The 23,219-nt window shown below is 49.3% G+C and overlaps 3 protein-coding genes across 3 annotated transcripts in view; 1 reads left to right on the top strand and 2 right to left on the bottom strand.

The window, feature by feature from the left end:
* LOC135827727 (uncharacterized) overlaps positions 1 to 18,168 on the top strand; it is a 118,526-nt gene extending 100,358 nt beyond the window's left edge. Inside the window, exons 12-19 of the mRNA XM_065340176.1 lie at positions 778 to 861; positions 1,189 to 1,249; positions 9,812 to 9,888; positions 12,303 to 12,386; positions 15,158 to 15,218; positions 15,603 to 15,682; positions 16,022 to 16,265; positions 17,337 to 18,168. Coding sequence (XP_065196248.1) covers positions 778 to 861; positions 1,189 to 1,249; positions 9,812 to 9,888; positions 12,303 to 12,386; positions 15,158 to 15,218; positions 15,603 to 15,682; positions 16,022 to 16,265; positions 17,337 to 17,352 — 707 coding nt within the window. The 3' untranslated portion in view covers positions 17,353 to 18,168. The remainder of the gene's footprint in view (positions 1 to 777; positions 862 to 1,188; positions 1,250 to 9,811; positions 9,889 to 12,302; positions 12,387 to 15,157; positions 15,219 to 15,602; positions 15,683 to 16,021; positions 16,266 to 17,336) is intronic.
* A 3,683-nt stretch (positions 18,169 to 21,851) lies between these two features.
* On the bottom strand, positions 21,852 to 22,661 carry LOC135827040 (uncharacterized). The gene has a single exon (XM_065339562.1). It carries the CDS (start codon positions 22,659 to 22,661, stop codon positions 21,852 to 21,854), a length of 810 nt encoding a protein of 269 aa, XP_065195634.1.
* A 6-nt stretch (positions 22,662 to 22,667) lies between these two features.
* LOC135827039 (uncharacterized) lies at positions 22,668 to 23,219 on the bottom strand. The gene has a single exon (XM_065339561.1). It carries the CDS (start codon positions 23,217 to 23,219, stop codon positions 22,668 to 22,670), a length of 552 nt encoding a protein of 183 aa, XP_065195633.1.

Here is a 23,219-nt window from a genome sequence, read left to right as displayed (position 1 = left end):
GTCCACAGCTGGGCAGTTACCGACTACCATCACACCTCGACCAAGCTTCACCAGCTGCTAGTGAAATCACCGAACGCCCAGCGCTTTGCAAAGATCTGCAAGGTGCTACGGCAGCATGAAGAACTGGTGAGTGTGATCGCCTGTTGCGTACGCCCCTATCTCTCTCAGTCTCTCTCTCTCCCTCCCTTTCTCTCTCGCTCTCTCTCTCTCTCTCTCTCTCTCTCTCTTTCTCTCTCTCTCTCTCTCTCTCTCTCTCTCTCTCTCTCTCTCTCTCTCTCTCTCTCTCTCTCTCTCTCTCTCTCTCTCTCTCTCTCTCTCTGCCTCTCTCTTTCTCTCTCTCTCTCTCTCTCTCTCTCTCTCTCTCTCTCTCTCTCTCTCTCTCTCTCTCTCTCTCTCTCTCTCTCTGCCTCTCTCTCTCTCAGTCTCTCTATACTTCTCCCCCCCCCGCCTCTCTGCCTATGTCTCTCTGTTGATGTATGCAAGTTGTTCTAACATTTTACTCAACAAAACATCTGTCACCTACCATTACCCAATGCACAATGTATTCTCGGCCGTGTACCTCTCATTGATTTCACTCTCAGTGGTGTGGATGATATTGACACTAGCTGATGTTGATATCAGAGCCATGTTATCAGAGCCATGTTTGTTGCTTGTTTGTATATTTGTTACTCTCCACACTGCAGCTGGCCACCGATTTCCCGGACATATTCCGGAAGCGTCGGGTGCAAGCCGTCCAGCCGGTCTCCGCCGGAGCTACTGCCACCGCTGTTCAATCAGACTCCGCGGAGAGCGTTCCTTTGAGCAGCCAGTCACACTCTGATCAAGCCAGTCAGTCCACTGCTGCTCGGCAAGATGATGCTGGTAAAGTTGAATGTGCTCAATACACCATGTGTGCTCCCTGTATGCTAGTGTTAGTTTACTTGTGTGCAAATGTCTACTTCACACTATCTTGCAACACAACTTGATCTATGGGCTTGCTCAGGTCTCAAAGAGAACTTCAGTTTGCATGGGATTCTATGCGAAAAAATGAATTATTTTCTGTGTGGATAATGCACACATGACTGGTTAGGTATGTGTGTTATGCTAACCTTGATGATTTGATACCCATTCCTATAATCGAATACTTCTGCACAGAGACAGGGATAGTTTTAAAATCTGTTTTCTGTTCTTTCCTGTTGAATGTATCAGGCAATGCTGAGCATCACTCTGGTCATGGAAGCTGTGGAATTTTCCTATCCACTTCACCACTGTAAGTTCTACGCATGCATTACTCAACAATGAAGTATAGAACCGTTGAATCAGTCCTGTGTAAAGTTCAGTGAAATGTACTGCACCATTTCCAACATAATGAGTCAGGCCGGCCCAGTGACTGAGTTCTCAGACTATGATTGTGCAATGACAGGTATATGTATCATGATCAAGTCCTGACTTGAAGAGAATTGCTTCAACTGTGCTGTACACCACAGTGAGTTGGGAACACGAGGTGTGGAAAACAGGGCAACATTGATGCAGAAAGTGGGTTTTCGCCTTTACCCATTTACTGTAATTTGTGGATCTGAATTTTCCTCTCCATCCGTAAAAAAGCGGCATCTGACGCCTTTGAATGTGGTCATTTCATGTAGTCTTTTCATGTGGTATTTTCATGTGGCGGTGTCGTCATCCCTAGAAACCAGAAAGGTCTTCTTGAGCTGGGTAGTTCCCAGATCCTCTTTAAATTCCTTTCCCTATTTGAAGTACATAAGCAGAAGAAAGTAAAGATCGCAGATACGCAACCAAACCGCCTATGCAATTGTGTTGAGAAACACAACCAGTTTAGGAAGTTTTGCTTGTACAAGGCCACCACCATGCCTGAGATACCCGGGTGGCAGATGCAGCACGTGACAGTGAGGGTGACTTAGTAAGTATCACAAGCAATGCCTGACAAGGTGCAAACCTCGTTAGCTGCATCTATGTTACCCTCACTACGAATACAGTGTAGTGAGTACGCAGTTAACAGTGGGTGTCAGAGCAGTTAACTGCATGTAAAGTGCTTCACGCTTGCATCACAGCATTTGTTAACAAAGTACACGCTCACTGGTGTCAGCACTGGTCTTGAACCCAGAACCTTGTGATTCGCAGGCGAGCCCATAGCCACTCGGCCAAGGTACTGGTCAGTAGGCAGTGGCAATAATTTCCCTACACTGCTTGCTTAAAGGGGAAGTCCGGTGAAAAATTTAAATTTCAGGGTCGGTAGAGTTTCGGGCGCTGAGTCGAATGGTGTTGGTCCCACGTGTCTCCGACAAAGCGTTCTCGAGATATTTCCGTTTGAAAAACTGAGTTTCGGGGGCTGCGCCATGACGTCATGCGGCCTCGCCACACCCTCCGCAACGTCATAGCGTGCAGCTAGGTCAAAAGGAGTGTGTGAAAGCAATAGTGTCAGTGCTATTTCAAATGATTTGGCGACTGATATAAGGTGGTGCAAGCGACCCCAAGTAGGGATGTCAGCGCGGACACTGCGCATGGCTTTGCGCATTCAATGATGTAATCGATTTTTCAACGCGGCGATGGCAGACTGAAAGAAAATGGCGATCGCCAAAAACCAGCTCAGTGAGTCGGTATTTGACGACTCCCCGATGCAGCTCGACCTAGATTTTGAAGTTTGGAACATTTTTAGAGAGAAAGAGAGGGAGAGAGAGAGAAAGAGAGGGCTAGAAAGAAAGATAACTCAAGCTTATGCTTCAGTAGAGTCACTAGAAGTTCTGGGCACACTGATAGGCTAATATCATCTGACGATTTCCACAGCTTGTGCCGCTTGTTGCAGAGCATAAGTGAAAATGCGCCGCCAGAAGATCGGCGATCGTGAAGTCGGCTTTGGGTAGATTTGGCTTTCGCCATCCCGAGGAGCCGCTCCTGTTGCCTGTGAGAACCAAACCACGTCTCCACACGACTACTCGAACAAAACCCTGTCTACACCTGACAATCGATGTCTCTGGAACAACGGCCCATATGCACGGCGCCGGCGATATGTCAGAAATGCAGAAATTCACAAGAACGAACACCGTCACGTGGAGCATGAACGCTTCGGTCAAATTTCCTGAAAACTCTCAACATCCAACATCAAGTATTTCTGCCGGGTTTACCGTTGAATCCAGAGCTTTTCCCCGGTTAAATCCAGAGATTTTCAACTCGAAGATCGTGGCAACAATCGGCATGGTCGCCATTTTCCGCTCAGAAAGAACCCTGTCGTTTGGAACGAAAACGGCTTCGCGCCTTCCAACGAAAGCTACAAATCGATTCCAGAACACATGGGCGGCCAACATACCAAACAAGATCCCATTCTGGTAAGCAGGTAGCCTGTAACCACCATCTCCTTGCAAGGAAATTTCAGCCATTTCTCCTTCGTTCAAGGTCTCAATTATCTGCAAAAAATAGCCAGTGTTTGGCAAAAATTCTGCATGCCACTTCTGATGCGCGTTTGGCTGCATGCGCGAACTGCATGCGCAGTGCACGCGCTGAGAGCCTACCCCAAGACCTAACTCCTTGTGAGAGTGAGGATGCAGCCATGGCTGACCTTCATGGGTTTGGTCTAGGGCTGAGAACCTCGGTATTCAGCTGAAGAAATGGCCGCGCGGGCCGGTCAAGAGTGAGCGCTACTGATTTTCCGACTGATGAAGAAGCAGTAGCTATTGCAGACGAGGCTGATATAATTATCAGATCGCTGAAGAACAGGGTCGCCAAAATGGAGAAGAGTGATGCGAGTGCTCCAAATGTTGTTCCATACCGATTCGCTTAGACTCCAGTAGCCTGCCACATGGTGATGTTTTGGTGCGAGCTAACGTTACTTGGCATATTTCGGACTACTCAATTGGAGAACATTGCAGGCTCTTTGAACCATGGCCCGGGCACGACTCTTCGCTCGCAACGCTATGGAATCTGAAAGTTCTAGGTCCGGGAGCTGTTCGCTGTTTTGTCACTTGTCACGGTTGTGCACTCATCGTTGTAGCATAAAATAATGAGGCCGGACTGGAGCGGAAAACTAAAATTTTCTTTCTCAAAGCACAACCACCGGCACCGGCAAGGAGAAACGCACGTTCTCTGACTACATGACTGTACAATACGCGTATACGCCTGATACAAGTGTAGTACTAGTACATGACACGTCCGTGTGTTGACTAGTTTTCTGAGTCTTGTTGTAGCTAGCCCAGCACGGCAGTGCGGGAGTAGTTCCGTGTGTGATGAGTCTAGTTTGTTGACTGCACTACAGCTAGCATGCACGCAGCGCATTGCTAGAGCCGTAGAGCTAGAGGCATGCTGACGGAAAAAGTCCAACTCGGAAACGGCTATAATACGATTAAACTCGAGGTTTACCGAGCTGAAAATCATAGGGTACGTAGTGTTTGTAACACTGAATCGAATGGTTTTGGTCCGAAGAAGCTGCGACAAACGGTTCCCCAATCGAACGCGCTCCGAATATGGCCGTTTTGTACACAACTAGATGGTGTGGCTACCTGGCTGCACGCTGTGACTTCATCACCTGGATCTGGGTGAGGCGCGCTCAAATTCGCACATGTTCGATTGTGCGTATCTGACGAACCATTGGCCGCAGCCTCCTCGGACAAAGACCATTCGACTCAACGCCCCGAACTCTACGGACTGTGAAATTTAAATTTTTCACCGGACTTCCCCTTTAATGACATGACCATTTTTTGGCCCGACCACGTTTTTTTGAAGGCCCTGCAAGGCTGCATGGCCTACACCAGGGAGTCGTAGGGGGTCGTACGACTTCCTGGCTTGTACCAGGCAGCCCTACGCGTAACACATGCCAGTGTACGTGCATATAGGGCTACCGGTATGGCCTACGACCATGTACACTGTGTGATGCACATCCACGGACGCTTTTCGCTTGCACGCCTTCGCTGATCCGCTGCTTTTTGTGTTCCACTTTTTCCAAAGAATTCTTGTAGTTCTGTGTCTTTTCCCTCTCTGATTGCTGCTTGTGTGGACACCATGGAGGCTGATCAGCCTCGGAACTTTGCTTTTCCAAAGCGAAGTTTCGGGCGAACATCGATCGTTGAGCGTCCGTTTCAACCAGCTTGGTTCGATAAATTCAACTGGTTGCACTACGACGAGTCGACGGATTCTGTGACCTGCCATTTGTGTTCCTTTGCTGATCAGCAAGGGAAGCTGAAAGCGCCATCGAAGGACTCGGCCTTCATTTCTAAGGCCTTCAAGAATTGGAAAGATGCCACGGAGGGGTTCCGCCGGCACGAAAAGTCACTGTGTCATATCGACGCTGTCCAGGTGATGCTTGTTCTACCGCAGACTGTCCCGGACGTTGGTGAGGCGCTAAGTCGAGCCCATGCCAAGGAGAAAGCCCTGAATCGGCGAATGTTCGTGAGAATCCTAGAGAACATGAAGTTTTTGGGTCGCCAAGGTCTTCCCTTGCGTGGCCACGACGATGCAGAGTCGAACTTTATGCAACTGCTGCAACTACAGAAGCTACATACTCCCGGGGTGCGTGCTTGGCTGGAGCGACGAGTGGATAAGTACTGCTCCCCCGAAATCCAGAACGAAATCCTTCAGCTAATGTCGCATAGCATACTCCGGAATGTGGCCAAGTCCATCCATACTGCTGAGGTGTTCAGCGTAATGGCCGATGAGTGCGCAGACGTATCTAACAAGGAACAGGTGGTGTTGTGCTTCCGGTGGGTTGACCAGGAGTTGGAAGTTCATGAATATTTCATTGGTTTGTGCCAGATTGACAACATATCTGCAGATACGATCGTTGCGGCTATCCGGGACTGCATGCTGCGACTCAACCTCCAACTCAACCGTTGCCGAGGCCAATGCTACGACGGTGCCTCAAATATGGCTGGCCACAGATCTGGTGTCGCGAAGCAGTTGGGAGATGAAGAGCCAAGGGCTCTTTTTGTGCACTGCTACGGGCACTCTCTGAACCTGGCAATGTGCGACACCATCAAGACGACTGTGCTGACCAGAGATTCCCTCGATGTCACCAGCGAGATCAGCAAGTTAATTAAGTACTCGCAAAAACGGAATGCCCGATTTGACGTCCTGAAGGGTGAGATCTCGCCCTCCACACCAGGATTCCGTGTGCTGTGCCCGACCCGCTGGACAGTGCGAGGCAAGAGTCTGCAAAGCATCCTGGATAACTATCTGGTCTTGCAAGAACTGTGGGATGAAGTTCTGGCTGGGAGTGTGGACCCCGACGTGCGTGCTCGCGTAATCGGAGTGAAGGCTCAAATGGAGACTTTCAACTTCTTCTTTGGAATCAGTTTGGCCCGTCTTGTCCTGGCACATGGTGACAACCTCTCTGTTTCCCTCCAGAGTTCAACAATGTCTGCTGCCGAAGCCCAGAAAATAGCACGTTGGACGGTGAACACAATCACAAAGATGCGCACAGAGAATTCATTCTCGATGTTCTGGGAGGCTACTGTGGCAAAAAGTCACCAGTTTGATGTCTCTGAACCGCAGTTCCCTCGCAAACGCAAACGTCCACAGAGGTATGAAGGTGGAGATGAGCCAGCATACCACCCCAGCTCCCCGGAAGGCCACTTTTGGCAGCTGTATTTTGAAGTGCTTGACAGTGCCAAGTCCTCCATCCAGACCCGGTTTAATCAGAAGGGCTTCGCCATATACACGCAGATGGAGAACCTTCTCTTGAAGAGTGCCAAAGGGGTTGACGCTACAGACGAGTTCAAGGCAGTGACAGAGTTGTACGGCGAGGATATCGACTCCAACCTCCTTCTTACCCAGTTTTCCCTCCTTCAGACGCAGCTGACCTCTGATGACAATGTCACGTTTAGGTCTGTGCTGAAGTTCTTGCGGGGCTACTCCACCTCTCAGAGGCAGCTTCTGTCTGCAGTTGTGAAGCTGGTGCGCTTGATTCTGGTAAGCCCAGCTACCAACGCCATCAGCGAGAGATCCTTCTCAGCAATGCGGAGAATCAAGACCTATCTCCGCTCCACAATGGGCCAGAGTCGGTTAAATTCAGTCATGCTCCTCCAGACGCACAAGGACAGGACAGATGCACTGTCTGTGGTGTAGTTGGGCAATGCCTTCGTCGATGTCACCAGCAGTGATCACCGCCGCTCAATATTTGGCACATTCACGGATGCTGATCTTGCAGCTAAGTAACCCAGCTAGCAGTTTGCCTGGGATTGCTCTTCTTGTCTTTTTTCTGCGGCTTTGGCTTTCGTACACAGCAGCGGGACCATGCACAGTAATAATTATTCTACTTATTGTTTCAATGCATATTGTACGCCATCTGTCACATATTATTATTTCTTGCCTGCATTTCTTTTCCTCGCTAGTTTTGCTGAGAGTTTTTGTACACCTATTCAATGGTGGATGAGATAACAGGCTTTGAATGCTGTCCATAGTTGTTTTCTTGGAAATAGTAAAACAATGCCAAAAGTGCCCAGAATGCAGGATTTTGCACCCTAATTTCAAAAAATGTCCGGGGGGAGATCACCCCCCCCCCCCCTGGCCGGACCACCGTGCTACGCGCCTGGGTAAAGTGTGTAAAGAGAACTGCGTGCAGAAGTGTAGGCAGTAGTGCAGGCAGTAGTGCAGGCAGAAGTGTAGGCAGTAGTGTAGGCAGTAGTGTAGGCAGTAGTGTAGGCAGTAGTGTAGGCAGTAGTGTAGGCAGTAGTGTAGGCAGTAGTGTAGGCAGTAGTGCAGACAGTAAGTAGTGTAGGCAGTAGTGAGGAGTGGGGGGCAGGACTGAGCAGCGTGGGAGGGAGTGTGGGAAGGAGTGCTGGCAGGCGTGTGGGCAGGAGTGTGATCAAGAATGCAAGCAGAGAAGTGAGGGGAGGAGTTTGAGCGTCTTCAGAAAGTTCGGCAGGAGTGTGATCAAGAATGCGAGCAGAGAAGTGAGGGGAGGAGTATGAGCATGTTCATAAAGGCTGGCAGGAGGGTGGGCAGGAGTGTGGGTAGGAATGTGATCAGGAATGCGCGCAGAGACGTTTGGGCAGGGGAGTGTGGGCAGGGAGTGTGGGCAGAGAAGTGTGGGCAGAGAAAAGAGGGCAGGGAGTGTGGGCAGAGAAGGGTGGGCAGGAGAGTGTGGGCAGGAGTGTGATCAGGAATGCGCGCAGAGAAGTATGGGCAGTGAAGTATGGGCAGGGGAGTGTGGGCATGGGAGTGCGGGCAGGGAAGTGTGGGCATGGGAGTAGGGACAGGGGAGTGTGGGCAGGGGAGTGTGGGCAGAGTGTACACTGTTCTTCTGAAAGGGGGTCAACTGGGGAAGCTAGGCTCGCTCACGCTGTGGCCAGTAACTGTGTGGGTGCACTAACCAAGGATGGCATAATGTCAGCCAGTAAACACATATCCGTGAACCCGGAACCATGGTAGAGAAGTGTGGGCAGGGGAGTGTGGGCAGGGGAGTGTGGGCAGGGGAGTGTGGGCAGGGAGTGTGGGCAGGGGAGTGGGGGCAGGGGAGAGTGGGCAGGGAGTGTGGGCAGGGAGTGTGAGCAGGGGAGTGTGGGTAGAGAAGATTGGGTAGAGAAGTGTGGGCAGGGGAGTGTGGGCAGGGAGTGTGGGCAGGGGAGTGTGGGTAGAGAAGGGTGGGTAGAGAAGTGTGGCCAAGGGAGTGTGGGCAGGGAGTGTGGGCAGGGGGGTGTGGGCAGGGAGTGTGGGCAGGGAGTGAGGGCAGGGAGTGAGGGCAGGGAGTGTGGGCAGGGATTGTGGGCAGAGAAGTGTGGGCAGGGGAGTGTGGGCAGGGGAGTGTGGGCAGAGAAGTGTGGGTAGGGGAGTGTGGGCAGGGGAGTGTGGGCAGGGGAGTGTGGGCAGGGGAGTGTGGGCAGGGGAGTGTGGGCAGGGGAGTGTGGGCAGGGAGTGTGGGCAGGGGAGTGTGGGCAGGGGAGTGTGGGCAGGGAGTGTGAGCAGGGGAGTGTGGGTAGAGAAGATTGGGTAGAGAAGTGTGGGCAGGGGAGTGTGGGCAGGGAGTGTGGGCAGGGGATTGTGGGATGGGGAGTGTGGGTAGAGAAGGGTGGGTAGAGAACTGTGGGCAGGGGAGTGTGGGCAGGGAGTGTGGGCAGGGGAGTGTGGGCAGGGAGTGTGGGCAGGGAGTGAGGGCAGGGAGTGTGGGCAGGGATTGTGGGCAGAGAAGTCTGGGCAGGGGAGTGTGGGCAGGGAGTGTGGGCAGAGAAGTGTGGGCGGGGAGAGTGTGGGCAGGGGGGAGTGTGGGCAGGGGAGTGTGGGCAGAGAAGTGTGGGCAGGGAAGTGTGGGCAGAGAAGTGTGGGCAGGGGAGTGTGGGCAGGGGAGTGTGGGCAGGGGAGTGTGGGCAGGGGAGTGTGGACAGGGGAGTGTGGGCAGAGAAGTGTGGGCAGGGGGGAGTGTGGGCAGGGGAGTGTGGGCAGAGAAGTCTGGGCAGAGAAGTCTGGGCAGGGAAGTGTGGGCAGAGAAGTGTGGGCGGGGGAGAGTGTGGGCAGAGAAGTATGGGCTGGGAGTGTGGGCAGGGGGAGTGTGGGTGGGGGAGTGTGGACAGAGAAGTGTGGGCATGGAGTGTGGGCTGGGAGTGTGGGCAGGGGCAGCGTGGGCAAAGTGTGCAAACAGGAGTGTGGGCAGGAGTTTGGGCTTTGGCAAGAGTATGAGCAGGAATGCATGCAGGAGTACGGCTAGCAATGTGGGCAGCTACATGTGTGTGTGCAAGTATCGAATTTTCTCATCAAATGGTTTGTATGTTCCATGTTTGTTCATTTTGAATGTGTTTGTGGGTTTGTATGTGTGTGCGTGTGTGTGTGTGTGTGTGTGTGTGTGTGCGTGTGTGTGTGTGTGTGTGTGTGTGTGCGTGTGTGTGTGTATCTACAGCCATGCCATGTGGTCAACGGATGAACGCATTGCAAACCTGTACAAGGAGGATGAAGCGGAGCTCTCTGAAGAAACAGGTGCGGTATTCCTTTTAACATAAGACTGCTCTCTTTATCCTGTTCTCATCTATCTGTACTCAACTGCCCTTCAATTTGTGTTCTGTTACCATTGTTGTCCTAGTCTGTCTGTATGCTATATACATACCCGAAAACACACAAAATACATACCTTCTTGTCTACCTTCTTGCTCTACATACACTGGCTTATACTTCATTCCATATTCACCCTCATGCAATTGGCCATCTACAGGCGTAGTGGATATTGCTAGATATTCACCGCTTATATTCACCACTTTTCGATACTTTCTGTAAAGAGACAGTACTCGGTGCTGCACTTGATTTCTCTTCAGTCAGCGCACTGGAGGTGGCGAGTGCCGTAGGACATTTCTACGCTTACTTCTGTAAACAGGACTTTTCTCAGTACAAATGAAATCGGCATGTGACCAGGTGGTGACAAGTCATCAGCCAGCAAGCAAACAAGGTTTTGTACGCTCGGCATGTCGATGGATTGCGGATCGAGCGGCAAGCAAGGAATTTCGTTTGTACTCAGAAATGTTCTGCTTATGGACGTTGGCGTAGAACCTTTCTAGGGCACGCAACAGCTCCGGAGCGCTGCCTGGAAAGAAAATATGGGAGGGCAGAATCGCTTAGATTGCTGTCTATTAACCGACTTCCGAAAATGATGCTCACAGATTGGTCAAATCTTCTCATCGAAACGGGGACGATGATTGGCTCACGTAAAGCACGAGCGTGCTCTTTAAGGTGATTGGCTTGAGTGTGCTCTTCAAGGTCGTCACGTCCCGTGCCACATGCACCAGTACTTGTCCACGATCTGTCCTAACACACTTGAACTAGATTCTGTCAAGAACACGTCGCTCTCCGATTCATGCAAGAACATGTCAGCCGGTAGTGAAGTAACAACGACTTACGTTAGTTCTGCGTACATGTTCATGTATGACCAACGTGACTCGTTTGTTCAGCTGTAGGGATTACTGTTTTCTGATGATCGCTTAGTGCGTGAAACGCAGAGTTAAAATACTATCTTTGTCCTCTTATTGTCTGAACCCGCTCTGCCTCTCGGTATTGAGCACTCTCTTGGACAGCCTGGAACCTCTCTGTTTGACAGACATATTCATAAATAGGAACAGCACACTTATTAAAGGACAGTTGACCGCTGATAGATGTGAACCGGATAACGAGAGAAGTCTAGAAATACTGACTGAGAACAGAATGTTGTAAATGGAAAGAAGACGGTATGCACGAGGATTACAAGGACGGGTCACAATGCAGAACAGCGCTTCTAATTGAAGTACGTGGGATGGTCAGATTAATTCCTGGACCGCGCCCGCTGGTAAAAATCCTCGCGCGGAAGCACGTAGTAGTGAGGGGAAAAACCAAGTGCATGTCCCCAATGGTGATTGTATGGCATCATAAAAGCAGGCAAATCACATCATAGCAAAATTTAATTTGAAAAAGCAAGATTGATGTGCACAGAAATGAAGGTTGGGAGGGCAAGGACCCTGAGGAGACTCAAACCTGATCGGGGAAGCCAGGAAAAGAAACAACGATAAAGAACACATTAGATGCCATACTTGCAACCGAAAAATATTGCCCGAGACAATTTTTATTACCTACCTCGCTGCGCTTGCCTGTCCAGAAATTTAATGCCCTTCTTTGGAAAGTGCTTGACTTATGCTGAGTGCATGAGTCAATGGTGTGCTACTTATCACAAGTGTGTGGATTAAACGTGTGTGACTAATCATGAGTAGCCAGATCACCAACCTCATTGCACACCTATCCCATATGTGTATGCCTAAGTGTAGAAGTATTGAAGCAATCTCGTTATTCTCAGATGTAAAAACTGTGGCTTCATTCATAGAAAGGTCAACCAGAGTGTTGTGGCAGCATGCATTTTTAGGCGAATGCACAACTTAAAAACTTGATGTCGATAAGAACGCGTTCAACCGATAAAAAAGGCAAGAATAGTATCAGTAAGGCGGACATAACGAAACAAAAAGAAGAGAATAATATGATGAATCTAAATGCAAAATTTCCTAATCATTTTTCATGCCACACTCATCATGGAAAGCTATTATCTCCTCGTCGCTTATTTAAAGTAGAATGTGCTCAATACACCATGTGCGCTCTCTGTATGCTACTGCTAGTTTACTTACTTGTGTGCAAATGTCTACTTCACACTATCTTGCAACACAACTTGATCTATGGGCTTTCTCAGGTCTCAAAGAGAACTTCACTTTGCATGGGATTCTATACGAAAAAAAGAATTATTTTCTCTGTGGATAATGAACACATGACTGGTTAGGTATGTGGGTTTTGCTGACCTTTAGCATTTAATACACATTCCTATAATCGAATATTTCTGCACAGAGACATGGATATTTTTTTAATTCACTTCCTCTACTGTTCAATCAGACTCGGCAGAGAGCGTTCCTTCGAACAGCCAGTCACACTCTGATCAAGCCAGTCAGTCCACTGCTGCTCGCCAAGCTGATGCTGGTAAAATTAAATGTGCTCAATACAGCATGTGTGCTCCCTGTATGCTAGTGTTAGTTTACTTGTGTGCAAATGTCTACTTCACACTATCTTGCAACACAACTTGAGCCTCTAGATCGGAAAAGAGGGTTTTTCTATTTTTGCTGTTTGGTATTGTATTGGTTTAGTTGAATTGGGTATCTCAACACTACAATAACTGTACAACTTGCGAACATACACGCTTATGTAGTTTCACACAGTACTGAGAAAATGCATTTTAAAGTTGTGTGGTTTCCACATAAAGTGATGTATAACTCACTTTTTGCCAGCTAACCGGCCTCTCTGCCTACACCGCAGACACACCCACACACAACAGAAAGATACAGATCACAGTAGTAGTGTGGTCTTTGTTCTCTCACGGTGGAAGATGGGAGAGCTTAGCGTAGTGTATAGATGAGCATGAAGAAGGGCATGCCACCTCACGCATATACATTGTACACATAATGTACCAGACCAACATAATGCAAAAAGTGAACCACTGTGGCGAATGGGGCCGCCGGATAATTAACCAGCCCGAAGCTGGCGGAAAAACTTCAGGACCCCGGCGGAGGCACAACCCTGAGAAAAAACCGGTTAGAATAACCCCATAAGATAAATGAACAAAACGTAGCCTGCAGGATCTATCCCGAAGTGAGAATAAAGGGGGTGGGAAACTACAAAGAAAAGAGAAAGACCACGATGAAGAGAAAAGTTTGAGAACACTGACAAAAAAACGGCTGACGCAATCCTGCTGCCGTAACTATGGTGAAAATGCTGGCCAAAAATACATTTTTCGTTTCATTCGCTACGCTCAGCCAACGAAAAATAACACTTTTGCCAGCTAGCTGGCCTCTGCGTACACCGCAGACACACCCACACACAACAGAAAGATACAGATCACAGTAGTAGTGTGGTCTTTGTTCACTCACGACGGAAAGTATAGCCGACCCGATAGTCACTGGTGCAGTGTAGCGCGAGACACCGACAGCATGTCTTTGAGGGAATCCTCAACTTACATATTCTTACATGTGGATGACTTCCAACCCCCTTGCCGCTGAAGAAGGCGCTCTGGCACACCAGCATTGGCCGCTGCCGTCGCTCCCCCCGAGCGGAGACCGTGCGTGCCATACCCTGTGGGGTTTTCACCTACGCGGGCGAGAGCTGTGTGGATCAATTCGCGCGCCCGGGTGTATGTCATCTTTCCCCGCAGACATGACTGGTGGGTTGCTGCGGAGACCTTGCCAAAGAGAGGTTGAGTGGGTACATGCCGTGCTCTCTCCAAGAAACCCTCTATAACCAACACAGGACATGGTGTAGTAGCCTGCTGCTCCAGTCGGCTCACCATGACCACATCGCCCTGGCGCAACTGGTCGTTCTTGCGTCGTCGCAGGTGTAGGGACATATGCGTGCCGCAAATGGAGATATCCTGAGGCGTGAGGCGTTGTAAATCGTCCCAGCGAAGCAGAGCAGTGTTTCTTCTGCCGAACTGTGCAGGCGGCCGTGACATATACTGCTGGCTGGGGGTGCGAAAATTCCGCTGCTGATGCTCTCGCGTGCTATCAGGACGTGATGCTATCCGCCGTGCTGTTGCAGCCGCCTCAGCAATCCTCTTGTCATCTGCCATCCAGTCACGCAGCACCCCGTTTTGATAAACTTCGACTGTTTTCCAATCGTAAGCGTCCGCAATCTTGAGGTGCTTCTGGCGGAGGGTCAGGGTCGCCTTACTTTTTGCTAGGTATGCAGCTGTGTCATGACCTGATGGCAGTTGAGTGAGCGCTCCCTCCACGCCATTGAGCACAGTTGGGTTTAAGTCGAATTGTTTTTGCAGGCCAGCTTGCTTCAACGTGACCTGGTTCGACTTGGAGGCTCCCAGCTCAGCCCGCGCAGCCCTCGTCTCTCTCTTGACATCCTGGATCTCCTCTGACAGCTGCCCGAAGGCCTGCGCGAACCAAACTGGCGGGAAGCCGGCAACCTCCGGGGAATCCACCATGACAGGATCCGGAGCAGGTACTTGCTCCTCGACGTTGCCATCATGAATACGCTTTCGGGCTGTGCCGACAGCTCCAGGTGAGGCGGACCGGGTCCGCTTTTTTCTGGGTGGAACTGGGATTTGAACCAGAGGTGCAAGCGAAACGCATGCCAGCGAGTTTTTACTTCTCGTTTGTGGCATGGATAAACTCTTCCACGGACGAACAAAAATGCAAACTACAACGAAAAGAGAAAGACCACGATAAAGAGAAAAGTTTGAGAACACTGACAAAAAACAGCTGACGCAATCCTGGTGGCGTAACTATGGTGAAAATGCTGGCAAAAAAATACATTTTTCGTTTCATTCGCTACGCTCAGCCAACGAAAAATAACACGTTTTGAAACACCTATAACTCTGTGAAACATGACAATTTTAGACCTAGGTGTTTTTACAAAGTGATCTGCTGGGATACAGCAAAGCCAGGGTATAGATCACTCAAAATGCTCAAAAATGACATAAGCCACCTTTTTGAATTTAGAGGCTCATTTGATCTATGAGCTTGCTCAGGTCTCAAAGAGAACTTCAGTTTGCAGGAGATTCTGTACAAAAAAAAGAGTAATTATGTCTGTGGATAGTGAATACATGACAAGTTAGGAATGTGTTTTATGCTTACCTTTTATGAAATCAGTTTACAATTTATACCCATTCCTATAATCAAATTTTTCTGCACAGAGACATGGATAGTTTTCATATGCTGTTTTCTGTTCTTTCCTGTTGAATGTATCAGGCCATGCTGAGGGTCATGCTGCTCATGGGAGCTGTGGTATTGTCCAACCCACTTCACCACTGTAAGTTCTACTCATGCATTGCTCAACAATGAAGTATAGAACCGTTGAATCAGTCCTAGGTAAAGTTCAGTGAAATGTACTGCACCATTTCCAACAAAATGAGTCAGCCCGGCCCATTGAGTGAGTTCTCAGACCATGACGGTGCAATGACAGGTATATGTATCATGATCAAGTCCTGACTTGAAGAGGATTTCTTCAACTGTGCTGTACACCACAGTGAGTTGGGAACACGAGGTGTAGAAAACAGGGCAACATTGATGCAGAAATTGGGTTTTCACCTTTGCCCATATACTGTAATTGGTGGATCGGAATTTTCCTCTCCATCCGTAAAGAAGCGGCATCTGACGCCTTTTCATGTTGTCTTTTCATGTTGTCCTCTTTCAGAGAGAAATTTTTGTCAGACATTTCTGACTATCGAGACTTTAGCGAATGGATGGAAAAGTGCATCGGCCGCCCTAGACGTGGTAAGTATGTTGCTGCCTTTCTGTATAGAATCGAAGACAAAATACGCACCATTATTATTATCCGGAGTATAATCCGCTTCCAGATATTTTTTCACTAAATACATTACATTGTTCGTTGTTATTTGAGTTGTTCCTACTTGTTAAGTTCCTATCACCTCTTTACTCTACCAAATAAAGACTTGGAATCGGAATATATACATTATAGCGTAACTTGTAGTCCCTGTGCTTAGACTTGCTGTGGTGTGGGGCAGTGTATTGGGAACGTGAATAGGCTACCGACATGTCTCTGAGAAATGCTGTATTTCTTTCGCTTCCCTCCTTGTTCTCCTGTGTGTCCAGAGGACTTTGCCCGAGCCGTTGCAAAACTGATTGACCCAGAATACAGCAACCATTTCAAAGACGACATGCAAGACTTTATCAAGAAAAACGACCTTGGCACCACTGACATACCGGATAATATGCATGGCGTTATCAGGTGGGCCGTGGACAAAGCTGGAACGCGTGAAATCACCCTGGCCGAGTTGAAGAAGATTGCGCTACGCCTGAATCCCGACAAGAAGAAAAGGATTGAGAAAACATTCCAGTGAGTTAACCAAGAATGACTCATATCATTGTTATACGGTATTTTGGTGGCATGGTCCGGGTCGGGGCCAGGGAGAAGGGATAGGGTGATGGGTGGGGGGGGGGGTTGTCACCGGTGGTCAAATTTGTTTGAGAAAGTGATGAACGGGCTGTGCTGGGATCCTGCCTACACCTTAGCTTGGCGTCTGAGCACTGAACCGCCTTTTCGCTTCCAGAGTTATGGCCAGGTCAAAATAGTAGAGAGGAGGGGGGGAGGGGAGGGGGGGGGGGAAGGGGACAGGGAAAACAGTTACCCCGTAACCGATTTCCCATTTTCCAAATAACTGTCTTGCAACGCTAAATGCAACGTACGGAGCGAACGCCTGCCAGAATGGCATGAAAAAACACAAATAATCGGAGAATGAGGAGGGGCAGCACTTTTTCACTGAGGGGTGAGCAAACAGAATAGGCGGGGGGGGGCAGTGTCCCCCTACCCCCCCCCCCCCCCCCCTCTCGCTACAGCCCTGCGCTTCCGCGGGACCCCACCACCCATGAGCAGCGGTCAGATGCAGTTCCTCAACAGTGGGAAGGATAGATGAAATCCACCTACCAGAGGCCAAAGCCGAAATCCCATTTGCCACAACCAAGTTTTTCTCAAGCCAGACCACAAGTTCCCAATTCACAGTGAGTCGCACCTAGGCTGGGAAAAACCTTCCGCTTCCAAGGATTACCTGAACTGGCAAATATTATAGATTTCGAATAGAGGGCGGGGACCTAACTTGGAGATGAAACCGTCTTTCCTTCTAAAAATTTCTCCCCCCCCCTCCCCCTCTGTCTCTGCCTGTCTTTTTATTGCAGAATACCATATCTGTCGGCCTGCTGGTGTGTCTGCGTGTCAATCTCTTACCCTCTCTGTACTTTTTCCCCTCTCTCCTTCTCTCTCTCTCTCTCTCTCTCTTTCTCTTTCTCTCTCTCTCTCTCTCTCTCTCTCTCTTTCTCTCTCTCTCTCTTTCTCTCTCCCTCTCTTTGTCTCTCTCTCTCGCTCGCTCTCTCTCACTCTTTCTCTCTCTCTTGTTATTTGTCCTTGGTACAGTGATGAAACATGGTGAAGCGTCATCTTGAAGCTGCCCTGCCCAGCAGTGGCCTCTATTCGTTCCTGGCTTAACTGTCAACTGTCTACATTCTACTGGTAGAGAGTCACTCGACAGCAGAACACCTCAAGCATCTGAAGACCATCTTCCATCACTTGGCAGAGTATGGTTTGGTGGTCATTATCAGCAAGTTTGTCTTCATGCAGCCCTCCGTGACACTCCTGGGTCACAATGTCAAAGCCACTGCCGGCGGTGGCATTGAGACACTGGCAGAGAAGGTCAAGGTCATGGTGGACTACCCTGCTCCAGACACTCACTCTGCTCTCTACCTCGCTTTCTGGGTTTGGTAAATCTCTACCGACGCTTCATCCCGGATTGTGCATGCATTCTTCAGCCGCTCTCGTATTTGTTAGCAGGCCCTCAATCTCCCACGCACCTTTGTCGCGAACGTAGCAAATACATGAAAATAAATTCGGAATAACTAATTTCTATTTTGCATTACATGACGATGATTAACATTAGTGTTTTTGTATATACCATGACAATGATTGTGCTCTCTTACTCTCTCTTACATTGTGGCTGATTCCACGCTTGGGTTAGCAGAATTCTGGTTCCCTATCTTCATTTCTAAGAATTGACTCCATTCCACTTCAAAGTAGCTTCGAAGGTAGTCTTCATTTTTCTAGTCTTTGCATTTAGTTCTCAAACAAATTCTTCGTTAAGTTTTCGTACCGTGTCTAGTCTCGCGCTCTTGATTTGTTTTGCTCGCGCGTGACTTTCCTTTCTGTTTTTTTTTTGTTATGCATGACCCTGATGACGTATTGGTATGATGTATATGTGCACTTGATCACTTGCCTTCGTGACTACGTGTTCACTAACTACAGCCAGTACTAGGCTAGTGTACTTTAGCTGTAGGCTAGTGTACTTTAGCTGTAGGCTAGTGCACTTTAGCTGTAGGCTAGTGTACTTTAGCTGTAGGCTAGTGTACTTTAGCGATTCGCTCTCCTTAATACTATTTCTTCTGCGTTTCTATTTTGCACTAGTTCCTTTTTCCACCATTCCACGTCAATGAAAGTTGTGGTCGCCATTTTAATGCATGATCGTTGTGCACAGATGCATGTGGATGCAGCTGCCCTGTTTCCTTTACTTTTGAATCTTTATTGAGAAAGAACCTTTCCTAATCATAAATGAAGAAACATTGTTTGTAAATTTGTTCCTTGGCTCACCATCTGAGTCCTTAAAGCTATTATTCATTTTCTGCTGCCCCCGGTTATTTCTTTTATTAGTATTATTACTTTCTTTGTGCCTAAGGCGAGTGTTTGGCCATGATCAGTATACTTCTATCGATTTCATTTTCACCAAATATAACCTGTATACTTTCTCTCGCCGTGTAAACTTGAAGCTGTTTGTGTTTGTTTTTAGGTGTCTATCTCGTTGCACCAGTCCTCTTTTAAGCACGATATTTACCCCGCGCTCTGCATCGTGCCGCACAATTGCTGCTACCCGCGGTCAAGCTTCAGCTGCTCTGAACCTACCCAGAGCTACGTCTCGTTACGGCCTGAATGCTATTTCATTTTTGGCAGCAGACAGATGGAACATGCTTCCACCTGGATGTCGTCAAGCTAAGCCCCTTTCTGCATTTGTCACAAGCACCAAGTCATTCCTAGGGTTCCCAGTAAAAAGGCAACGCCTGTTGGGAGTTCCCTAGTAAAATAATAAATTCTACTACTACTACTACTACTACTACTACTACTACTACTACTACTACTACTACTACTCTTTGCCTTCGCTTTCTTGTTATTGGTCAAATTGCCCGTTAGAATCTGCGAAGTAAAATAAACAACAACAACAACAACAAATTAATAGATAGGTTCCGGGTATGATTTTCCTTGCCAAACTCCGTATGGACGCTACGGATATTTTCCACGCGTACTTCAGACGATCGGCACGGGGAATCCACGTGGACTGGCTTTCATACGAACCATGGTACATGGTACCATGGTTCGTATGAAAATTTTGCGTCATCGAATGCAGAAAGATTTTTGTGTACAAATTGGGCACGAGAAACATCGATTTTCCGCGGGAAGTTTTGATTTCGGTACAAATTTTCAAATTAAAATGCAAAGAGTGGGGATATGACGTGTTTGCTATCGTAACCTAGGCAATGCAGGCAAACACATAAGTTCCGTACTGCGGTGCATTTTACTGCTCGAAAACGACTTATAAAAATTCCGTAGCGCCACGAATTTTGACACGAAAAATCGTACTCCAGAACCTCTCTAATGCCGTTCATGTCTGTTGGTTGGAGATGCAATGATGTTGCGAGTCACGACATGAAAATTTGGTGCAAAAACCCCATTGCCTCGACGGAATGAGGAACGTCTGGGTCAGTCAAAGCAGAGTCAGACGCCAATAGTGATACTGGTAAGTTGAAAATGGATACGGTCACCCTACCGGCGCAACTGATTTCCGTGAGCTGCTCGCTTCTCGCTCCACATAATTATACTGGCATTAACTACAACGCACAGCAACTTGCGGTACGGGGGAGTGCCGACCAGCGGAGTAAAAGGCTACGGAAAGAAATACGTAGACACTGCCGGAACAGAATGTTGGCGGAGCCAAGTATCTACGAGACAGGATTCAGGGTCCGCCGGGTAGACACTGCCGAAGCAGAATGTTGGCGGAGCCAAGTATCTACAAGAGTCTGCGTCCGAGGGACGGCGACCGAGGGCCCTGAGTAGCCGGAAATGAGCGTGGCCAACACCCCGTTTAGTCACTTTATCAAAGCAAATTAGTAATGAGAAATGGGAGGTGGGAGGGTGAAACACTCCGAGCAAGCAAGAATGATCGCCGCACAGAACGGATCGAAAATATATAGCAGAGCAAACTCTAGCAAGACATGCAACGATACATGCCAACCACGTTGAGCTACAAGCAAGCGTCATCATAACGCCGCCAAACCCACCCACGTTGAGCTACAAGCAAGCGTCATCTTAACCCCGCGCATCGCATGCGGTAACAGCACTATCAAACATAGCAGCATAGATTGAGCGGTAGCACAAAGCTGAGTGCACCCATTAATCTGCATTATCACCATAATGCTATATTAACTACAACACACAGCAACCTGCGGTACGGGGGAGTGCCGGCCAGCGGAGTGAGAGGCTACGGAAAGAAATACGTAGACACTGCAGGAGCAGAATGTTGGCGGAGCCAAGTATCTACGAGAGAGGATTCAGGGTCGGCCGGGTAGACACAGCCAAAGCAGAATGTTGGCGGGGCCAAGTATCTACAAGAGTCTGCATCCAAGGGACGGCGACGGAGGGCCCTGAGTAGCCGGAAATGAGCGTGGCCCATAATGGCCGGCAATTCCCGCACCGAAGAAGCCACGAGCGCAGTTGTGCAAACAGCAGGGGAGCGAGAGGTCGCCCAGAGTGGAAAGTAAGAAGAAAGGTAGAGGCAATAATGGTTCGTTTATTGACTCAGCACGAAATATAGAATCAGTGAGGCCATCGCCAAGAGTCCATGCAACACACACATGAATACAGGGCACACCACGCAATTAAATAGGCCCACTGTGAAGAGCCATAGAAACAGACAGCAGGTCCGACGGATCTGTGCGAATGTACCTCAGAACACAGTCCCTTTGCCACCTACCCATAGCACGGATTTTCCACACAGGAACGCCGTTTGCAACAGCCGTTGTCGCCGCACCAATCCTGAAGGAGTGGCCACTATAATCAGCCACATTACTCACCCCGGACAACTGCAGGAGGGCTCTCAGTTTAGCAGTGAAGCGACGGCGAGTCAGCGGTGACATAAACCGGAACAGGGGCTGCAACAACGGCGGCTTACTGTGTGACGAGTACTCGACCATGGCAACAACGGGACAATATTGTGGCGTTTCTGGCCCGATGTATAGGATCATGCCTCTGGCAAACGGGTCCGTCTTGGACCGCTTCACAACAAACTGTAATGCGGGCTTACCACCATGGTACGCGATCTTCACACTATCACCGGCAGCATCAAATCTTGGGTCGAACGGTGATTGCTTACAGTAAACTCAGCGCATCGCAGGAAGCCGTGGAACGCCAACAGGATTGCGGCTTGCAGCATTACGCGATCGTCTGGGGTAGAAGTCGGGTTATTCCGCAACCGGTCCACAACAGACCGGATCAGATCACTTGTCAGTGGAAGACGAGTCATGGACGGAGCAGTGCCATTCACTCTCTTAATGCCCTTAAGCACGCGCGGTAGCAAGGTAGCGCCTGTCGTAGGATCATCCATGCCACACTCGAGATGCAGATTACGAACGGCCGAGATGTAATTGGCCACTGTACCTGGCTTCACAGATCTCGCCAAGTAGGTCGCAAAGCTCGATAACATACTGTCTGTCGCGGGCAACGGGTCCCATCGGCATAACTGGCAGAACTGCCGGTAGCGTTGTTCTCAATAACTGTATGCTGCCCTGGTAGATGGCGCAATGGCAAGGGACGCGTATCGAGCTGTTTCGCTGCTTAGTCCCAGGAGGGAAGGGGCACTGGCTTGTCCGGTCCTGTCGAGCCCCGCGGGGCGATCATCCGAAATTCCTGCATTTTTAAACGCGAGAGGGCATCCGCAATTGCATTAGACTTGCCAAGCACATGACGAGCTACGACACAGAAGTTGTGCCTTGCACACACAAAGAACAGTTTCCGGATGAGGGCCATCACAGGTGGAGACTTTGACGTGCCCGAAGCCAAGCAGTCAACCACAGCCTGATTGTCGCAGAGGAAAGCTATGCGAAGCCGACACCACATATGTCCCCACGTGGCACACGCGACGAGATCAGGAAACAGTTCCTTGTACTCAATGGACAGTTCCATGGTGTCTTGCTCCCAGCGGCTGTACATCCACCTGCCCTCGTTGGCATAATAGGCGCCCCAACCAAGGTTGCCACTAGCATCAGTGTATAGACCTAAGTCGGTACTGGAAGTCTCGGCTTGGTACAGGAAGAACGACTTGCCATTCCAAGTAGCTAAGAACTCCTGCCACCACAGAAGGTCCTTACGACAGTCGCTGCTCATGGTAATGCGGTAATGCTGAGGTACCTTGCTGAACTTCTTAGCGGTGTCCCATAATCTGCGCATAAACGTGCGGCCCGAAACAATCACCTGCGCAGCAAAAGAGAGCTTGCCCAAATGAGAGACGAACTTTGCTGCGGGGATGGAGCGAGTTGAGCTAGCATCGAGGACGAGTTGTTTTATATCCGCTAGCTTATCATCTGGTAGCCGAGCTTCGAACCGTTCGGAATTCAACGTGATGCCAAGGAATGTCAACTCCGTCATAGGGCCCTACAGCTTCTCCAACGCCAGGGGAACGCCGAGGTATGTGAAGGCTTCTTCAATAATAGAGCGTTGCATGGACGCGAGGGACAAGGAAGGTGCAAAGACAGAGAGGTAGTCGTCCAGATAATGCATGATGATCGGAATGGCGAACTGGTGACGCAAAATCCACTCAACGGCTTCCGCAACCTGGTTGAAAATGAACGGGCTAGAACGCAGACCAAACGGTAACACCTTCTCGAAATAGTACTGGTTCTGCCAATGAATGCCCAACAGCGGCCAGTCATCAGGAGAGACTGGAATGAGCCGGAACGCGTTGCGGATGTCGAGCTTCGTCAATAGGGCGCCGCGGCCCACTGACATGATGGCACGAACTGCATCGTCGACGTGGGTATTCTTCAAGCTGAACTTGTCCGCTGGTATGCCGTCATTAACGCTGGACCCTTCCGGTGCCGACAGATGGTGAATTACACGAAGACGATCGGTTTTCTTCGGAACAATGCCAAGCCCAGACGGTTGCATGGGGCTAAATGGTGGCGTGGTAAATGGACCAGCTGTCAT

This window comes from Sycon ciliatum, chromosome 11 (assembly GCF_964019385.1).
Source record: "Sycon ciliatum chromosome 11, ocSycCili1.1, whole genome shotgun sequence".
NCBI classification, from domain to species: Eukaryota; Metazoa; Porifera; class Calcarea; order Leucosolenida; family Sycettidae; genus Sycon; species Sycon ciliatum.
Note: the sequence above shows the minus strand (reverse complement) of the source record. Positions and strands in the feature narration are given on the sequence as shown.